At 41.7% G+C, this 7,942-nt stretch overlaps 1 protein-coding gene across 3 annotated transcripts; it reads right to left on the bottom strand.

The window, feature by feature from the left end:
- Positions 1 to 1,376: 1,376 nt before the first annotated feature.
- LOC131228709 (ACT domain-containing protein ACR4) lies at positions 1,377 to 7,628 on the bottom strand. Of its 3 annotated transcripts, XR_009163072.1 has the most exons (9): positions 7,485 to 7,628; positions 6,558 to 6,630; positions 6,368 to 6,413; positions 6,123 to 6,237; positions 5,702 to 5,769; positions 4,708 to 5,301; positions 3,657 to 3,761; positions 2,968 to 3,036; positions 2,188 to 2,321 (listed from the first exon to the last, which is right to left on the bottom strand). XR_009163072.1 is itself a non-coding variant. In XM_058224556.1 (8 exons), the coding sequence occupies exons 1-8, from the start codon at positions 7,486 to 7,488 to the stop codon at positions 1,980 to 1,982; spliced, it is 1,347 nt and encodes a 448-aa protein (XP_058080539.1). In that variant the 5' UTR covers positions 7,489 to 7,622; the 3' UTR covers positions 1,377 to 1,979. The 3 variants fall into 3 exon arrangements, 2 of the variants coding, with proteins under 2 accessions (XP_058080539.1, XP_058080540.1); XM_058224556.1 differs by lacking the exon at positions 2,968 to 3,036 and having other exon boundaries at positions 1,377 to 2,321; positions 7,485 to 7,622; XM_058224557.1 differs by lacking the exons at positions 2,968 to 3,036; positions 3,657 to 3,761 and having other exon boundaries at positions 1,377 to 2,321; positions 7,485 to 7,627.
- Positions 7,629 to 7,942: the final 314 nt, after the last annotated feature.

Genomic DNA, 7,942 nt, shown 5'->3' with positions numbered 1-7,942 from the left:
GAAATCATAGAAACCGTAATTTTGGGGCTAGCCGCTCAGTGACAGACTGTCCCATTCAATCACATCTTTCTACGAAACAGCAGCTCAAATGGAGCAGCACACCACCTAAGCGCTCGCTTCCGGTTCAAACGGGTTTTCTTCCCCATCGAAAGTTCAAGGGAGGTCAGCAATCAAGCGGTCAAGCTGTCAAGGATTCAAATCTAACTCTGCCTACCTAAAAGATGACTTCTGCGAAAAATTCAAACGACTGTCTACTTCAGCGAAAATTCAAACAGCACATGTTCGAGGAGAATATTCTGATTCGAGTCTAACTCAGCAAACCTAAGAGATGACTTTCTACTTCATGAAAATTCAAATGGCCCATGTTCAAGGAGAAATTCCAGGCTTGTTTCATGGATGAGGTGTTGTAGCTATGTAGGGTAACATTGCTTGCCTACTTTCCGCCAAACAAGGCAAGAGATAGATAAATAGACACATCTCATCACATTTATGAGTTGTTAGGGTGTTGGCGTCATCTTCTTGGTGGCGTTTTCTCAGTAGCTGAGATGCTGCTGAGAAAGACTATTCTCATGAATTTGACATGGTTTCATTTTCTACTGCTTTGAAAACACAAAAGCTACCATGGACAATTACACCATGCAAACTCAGAAGAACATACAAGGTTTGCTTGGATGACATACCTGGTGCAAAAGGATCACCATTTTCTGAGGATATAGCAGTAGATACATGGATTGACATATCCATACTGGCTTGATTGACACTCAGATGCGATGCGGGTCGTACGGCCTCAGGGAAAAAAGAAGGGGTCATATCAGTCTATGAATCAGGTTCCAGTTGAGTGAAGAAGACTAAAGAGTCCTGGACTCTGGAAAATGTAGAACCTGTTGAGGTACAAGATTTCATACATGTGGGTCCCTTAGTCAGATCATTGACCTGATGTGCCCCAGAACTGATGGGGGTCTGCCAGAAACTCTCCTAGACTGGAAGATCCTAATTCTTAAGATCAGTGGCCCACTCGGCGATGGTTTAAGTGTAACAAGCTACAAGAAGGTCCATATTCAAAAGAAAATAGGCCAGGGATTGGAGGTCCATGATCATCCAATAGAGGAGATTTTTTGGGGCATCCCCCATCAACAGTGTGGCCCACCAGACCCAACCGTGGGCCCCACATGCGTGCAAGGTTCTAATTTTCAGAGGCTCAGACCCTCATGACACCTACAAGTAGCAAAGATGATATTATACACAGCATTCTGCTGTTACTAAATATATTCTGAGAACTGTTTTTCACTAATCACTGCCTCGTTCACAACTTGGGAAGTTCAACAGACAGATTACAAAGTTTGAAAAAATAATAATAAGGGCGCAGTAAGATGGAATAGCTGGAAAGATGTGAACTTCCATTTACAACCATAGCATTTCTTACACTGAAATAATTTTACATTCATACTTACAAGGTGGCACCAATCATCCTTTAAAATTACAACAGCAGATTCCTATACATTGTCAGGTTTCTCTTTCCCATTCCTAATCCAATGAGAGTGGATCCCTTTCAAACAAATGGAATGGGATCCGCCAACGTGTGGTGCATGTGTGAGATCTGGGTTGTTCATCCGGTGGGCCCCTCCATTCATGTGTTGTGGTACAAAAGTCAAGATAATCCCATCAGATGGGCGGGACATGCATAAAAGGATGGGTGTTGAAAACAAAATAATGATCAACACTCCACATTCCATGTAAAAATTGTGTAAGCCCACCCATTTATGGGCTGGCCTGACTTTCGGACCATAACACATATGGTGAGGACCACCTGATGAACAGCCCACATCTCATGGACGCACCACATTGGCAATCCTACTATTGCAACTAGCCATAGAAGGTCGAAGTCAGGGAAAGGCCAGCGGGTGTATTGACCTATACTCTTCTCTCCTTGGCAGATTTGGGTGTGTGACAGATCTCAATATTTTTAGAAATATGAGAAATCAAGAGTATTGTCGAACCAACCCGAAATTGTAAAGAGACCTTGATTTGAAGAGACCGCCAAAGAGAAACCGGATTGGGGACTCTTGAGGAGGAGACTTGGAGTGATCGGAGTCGCCTTTCACTTGTAGAATCGTCTGGCCAATCGCCTGCCGGATGGAGTCAATGGTCTTGACATCGACGGGATTCCCTGCTGCGTCGCGGACATAGAACGTGTTGATGGCTTTGCCCCCTCTGGTCGTCACCTCCGCCCTTGTGACAGATAGGCTGTTCTCGCGGAAGATGCGGGTGACGTCCGAGAGCAGCCCAACTCTGTCGTTTGTACATAGCTCAAGCTTCAAGCCCTGCGGAACCGACACAGATAATCTAGAGATGAAGGGCATTCAAGGTATAAAACATGAAGGACGGGATAATGGAAGTTTAACTCACCAAGCTCAACATATGTATATGATCCATACGGTTCATCCACTCAGTGCTACCACAGATGGCAGTGGCCCAAGAACCATGCCAGCTGGATTATCCTGGCCAGAACTCTGAGACTTTTGCAATAAAAATGGACGCTTAGGGAAAGGTCCAATTAAACAAAAATCATCCAATTCAACAGGCAGGGTCATCCGATTATTGGAACTTTGGTATAAGACCCATCCACAGTAGGCTGCAATGGATGAACGGTCCAGATCTCAGACATGGTGCACTACATGTATGCAGTTTGAGTACTTGAAGCCGATTGTGCATTACAAAAGGCCCCAGTGAAATCATCACTGACCTACTTCAAGGTCCCACTACTTGGAGCAGTTTGTGCATTACAACAAGGCCTTAATTCAAATTTCAAAATCCACAGTTGGGCAAGCATTTTTAAGGGTGCGTTTGGATGTTCTAGGTCCTGAACATCTCACTTGTGACTTAGGGCAGAAAAACAAGCGCGAGAATGGGAGCCCATTTTGCTCAGCACGTGCCCCATTCTTCGAGCCACCTTGAATGGAATCTCACCCTTGTTGGCTCTGAAGTCCTACCAAATGCTATTCCGGAACTAGCACTACATCCAAAGGCTACCTAAAACTGTAATAATCCAACAATTACAAATAAAGACTCCACGACCTAAATCAATACACACATCGATTAAAGGTTTGTTGGGCTGCATGGATTTTGGGGGGGAAATGATTGAAAATCCATCACAACCATTTTTAAGGAAGTTTGACAGCTAGGATTTCAGAGGACGATCCTCAAAAAGGACCATTTTGGAATCCTCAGGAATTGTTGTTGTGCATAATCCAAGGATCAGAAATCTTCCTTTCATACTCCGGCTGCATATGGTGCTTGGTATGCATGGATTCAGAAATTGTACACAAATCATAGGTTAGCACAATCTAAACTGACTAAAGTGTGGAACCCAGTCTCGCTACTCCACAGTCCCAAGATCATATTGGTTATGTTGGAAATTTTGAGATGATTTACATCATCAAATTCATGTGAATATACACAAGATAATTCCAAGTCAAAATCCAGGCTGCCAAGACAATTTCTGGATTCCAAAGGATTCAAAATCCAACCAGCCAAACACACCCGAAAGATTCAAAATCTCGAGGATTTAAAATCCTGCAGATTTTTAATCCAAAACCCTTGAAATCATGCTGCCAAACAACCCCTAACTCAGAAAAGGATAAGGGAGAAGTCCATACCTCGGATACTCTTCTCTCTATTGCTGCTTCGAGGCATTGAATCACTCGTTGTCTCTCTGCCTCTGAATTTACAGGGGACCCGTCCACATGCCTTATATAGTATTCCTTCAAGATTGGCAAAGAAACAGATTTCAGACTGAAGGCTTGTATTTAGCTTATCAGCATTATCTCTCTAAACATGGCCCACATATATGCAATTTTTTTCTTTTTTTGCCCTGCTGTGGGTGGGCCATAGCTCAAAATCACAACGATTTGTTTTGCCCTGCTGTGGGTGGGCTGTAGCTCAAAAATCACAATGATTGGATGATCCTAGACCCAGATTGAAGGAATTTTTTTTTCCCCTGTTTAATGTTAATCCCAAACAAAAATTGATGGCTAGGATCAACCAAACAGTATGTTTGCAGCGTGTGAGCCATCAATGGTAGGGCCCTGAAGATGAATGCCACAAGGAAGATGATGGGATGGTCAGGAGGCAGGTTGAGAGGAAGATTAAGAGGTCATTCAGATGGATTTTCAGAAGTTGATCACAGAGATGGGAGGTAAGGGAGAAGATCTACATCAGTGATGTTGATCAGGGAGGAGGTCAGTCGAAGATGGGATCAGGGCTGGTTAGTTGTGATGAAGCCCTAGCATCTCGTCAGGATCATTGTTCGAGGGAGTGAAGAAGGGGAGGGAGTTTGAGACATGAAAGAGAGAAAAACCAATCGAGAGGTGTGCAACAAATGAAGCTGTAGGCTCAACATGGAAAAAAAAAAAAAAAAAAGCCAGTGTGGAGGAATCTACGGCAATCAACTAGAAAAAAGAGAGCAATCATTGAGGCAGAGAAATCAAAGGGTAGCTGGAGGGGAAGACGGATCCGGATAAGTCTGGCCCTATCCCTGAGCTTCCAACCCTCTTTGTGGAAAGTTTCCAGGAGGGTTAGTTGGAGCTCAGCTTCAAAAGAGTTTTCGTAAGGTTAGAGATAGTGAGAGAGGTAGTGATTCTGGACTTTAAAAAATGGTCTGGATCTCGTACATGTGTTATGCATGGAGAAAATAGAATTGTAAGATACCTGATAAGCTTCTGGACTTTCGGCATCGATGTTCGCATGGAAGACCACGTACTGCATGTCTGTCAAGGTGCAGACTGTATCGAAGAGAAGTTTAGGCCGATCTTTACATCGAACCGTGACCACCGAATAATCCTTATCGTACCAGTTGTCGACGGTGACGTTAGGCCTGAGTGTATCGTCCATAGCAACGTGATCAGATCTTTCATAGTCCCGATCGTCGAACATCATCTGGTGAAGCCGCCGCTCTGTATGTGTGGAACCCACCGAAACCACAGTCTTAGCTCCCCTGGTCTTGTTGTTCCCTTTGAGTACATTGCAAAGGAGTTCTTTGATCTTTGAAAGCCGATCTGGGTCAGTGATCGCTGAACCTGTAGCCTCGTCAGTTACATGCATCACAGCTGCAGCTCGGGTGTTATGGGTCCAAACCTCTGCATTAACGACGTTGCATTTCAGGTTGGTGAGAACAGCACTCACTTCAGAGAGCAATCCCGGGCGGTCAGTACCAGTTAATTCAATTGATGTGTAGTCGGTTGATTGTTCAACGCCAACAGATCTTCTCATTGAAGGTATAAAATTGGAATCTGTGCCTAGAGACTGCAGACAAGCTCTTAGAATCAGATGGTTATGATCGAAGAGGAAATGAACAATGCTCAAGCCCAAAAAAAAAAAAAAAAAAGCACGTGGACCCCAACTTCTGAAAATCATTCATATGGTATGCCCATGGTGAATTGGAGATAGCCAAAAAATCTCTCATATTGGATGATCCTAACTCTCCAGTTGGCCCTCATTATATGAGGATACTTGGAATTAATTCTCCATTTTCATCCTATGGCTAGAATCTTGGAGGTATGGAGGTATGGCCTACCAATGAACAGCTTAGGTTCTCCGAAGGTGGGCCCCACCTGTACCATTCCTGGATTGAATTCCGAAAAAAAAAAAAAAAACAGTTTCTTTCAATTGAGCATCATAACCAGGGATAAAATGGAAACAATACCTGACGAATATATTCCAAAATTCCTTCATCTATAAGCTTATTCCCATCTCGATCGGTAACATTAAAAACTGTTAAAACACAAGTAAATTTTTTTGTTAAAAGTGTACAAGGCTCACTTAACAAAAACCAACTTCAAATGGGCTCGTTTGGCAGCATTTGATTTTACATCCTGTGGACTCGGGTGGATTTTGCAAATCATTTTTGAGGTGAGGTTTCAAGAGAGGTGTTTTTGGGGGGATTTGGATTCCTCTGAAATCCAAATCCTCCCATTCCTTGATACCAAACAACCCAACAACTCCCCACACCCCCCCCCCCCCCAAAAAAAAAAATTGCAAACCCCACAAATCCGCCCATTCCGTGCTGCCAAACAAGCTGAGTAAGGAGGAGGAAAATGTAGAATAATAAAAGGAAAAATTCGTACCATCCATGAACCATCCTCCATCAGAAGATATATAAGCTTTGGTTATAATGAGATTCAGATCTGTAAGAATCTGTACAACCTCTAGAAGGATTCCATGTTTATTTGCACTGTCGACCTTTTTTCAAAAAATAGAAGAAAAAAACACATGCAAATGAGAGAGAATCAGTAAAAGAGAAGCTCATGGCAAAATCGTGATAATCCTAAAAGGGGGTGAATGAAAAGGGAAGACAAAACAAGGCATATACCCTTATAACTGTTGCATTCTTGCATGCTTCATTATCAATTACAACCCTATAATAGGAAAAAAGAATACAAAAAGGATTAGATTTTTGGCTTTTTATTTTTTTGGGTGGGGTTTATAACTAGAAAGGTGGGTGTTTGATTTTAAAATTTAAAGACGCTACACGTGAAAATGAGAAATGAGAAAATGGTTACCTTGGTGGATTCATCCTTCTTATGAACTTTTCATACTCATCATCCATGTCCCATGAAGAGTTCATATCACCCTCTGAAATTTAAAAAAAAAAAAAAAAAACAGAAGGAAATTAAGCAATTTCAGAACAAAATCAAAGAAAATAACCACTAATCAAAGAAGAAGAAATCAATAAACTCATGAGCCAGAATCAATAAGAAAATAACGATAGAAATCCTCAAACCAATGAACAAAAAACACCAATCAATATGAACAAATGAAGAAAGAAACCAATCAAAAGATGGAAAAAAGAAAAAGGAAAGAAAGCCCATGAAAACCCACCAATTCAAACACCCAAATAAATTCAAAATTAAAAAGAAAAAAATCCATTAAACTCATAGACCGACTATTTAAATCCATCAAAACCCATCATCCAAAACCATAGAAAAGTACAAAAAGTACAAAACAGGAAAAAAAAATTAAAAAAAAAAAAAAACCCTCCATCCAAACACCCCAAAATAAAACATAAAATTTCCATAGACCCGTCCCCACAAAATCAACAATCAAGACCAAACAATCACACAAAACCATGAAAAAACCCATCTCCCAAAACCCTGAATCAGACAAAAATTAAAATAAAAATAAAAACAAACAAGAACCAATCAAAATCCATCTCTTAAAAAAAAAAAAAAAAGGACCCAAACACCAATTAAGAACAAAAACAACACAAAAAACCCATCAGCCAAAAATCACAAATCAGTTAAAAGAAAACCCACAAACCAACAAAAACCAATTACCCAAAACCACAAATCAAAACCAAAACCAATCCCAAAAAAAAAAAAAAACCCCCCACCTTAAAAACACAAACAACCCCATCCAATAACATAAACACAAAAGCCCATGAATCTAATGATCCAAAAACACCAAAATCAAGAACAAAGAACACATACTCATTGCTCTCTCACTCTCTCTCGCGCTCCGTTCCCTCTATGTACCTATGTGGGTGTGTTTGGTATTTTAAGTCGGCGTGGTCGAAGTCTTCCAACTTAGAATGTGGCCTCTCTCTCTCTCTCTCTCTAAAAAGGCTCTAGTAGATGAGGTTGGTTCCGGTTAAGCAACATGGCACACTGCGCACGTTAGCAGCCGCCGGGGTATTGGATGCTCTCCCTCCCTACCTCGTTTGTTCTGGAAAATCTAGTCTCCCACGTTTCCGGAGAATGGATGAACCTTGTCGCTATCTTTGATTGTTTTTTTATCGTCTCGTGAGAAATGGGTCGTGTGTGAAAAACATTTGCCACTGGACCTCCACTCACCTCCCTTCCTTTTGGTGGCCCACCCCACTATGAGAGGTCACTACATGATTGATTACCAACTTGGATAGCCATCCTCAACCAACCATCAGATGTGT

This window comes from Magnolia sinica, chromosome 16, assembly GCF_029962835.1.
Source record: "Magnolia sinica isolate HGM2019 chromosome 16, MsV1, whole genome shotgun sequence".
NCBI classification, from domain to species: Eukaryota; Viridiplantae; Streptophyta; class Magnoliopsida; order Magnoliales; family Magnoliaceae; genus Magnolia; species Magnolia sinica.
This window is presented reverse-complemented; position numbering and strand designations above follow the sequence as displayed.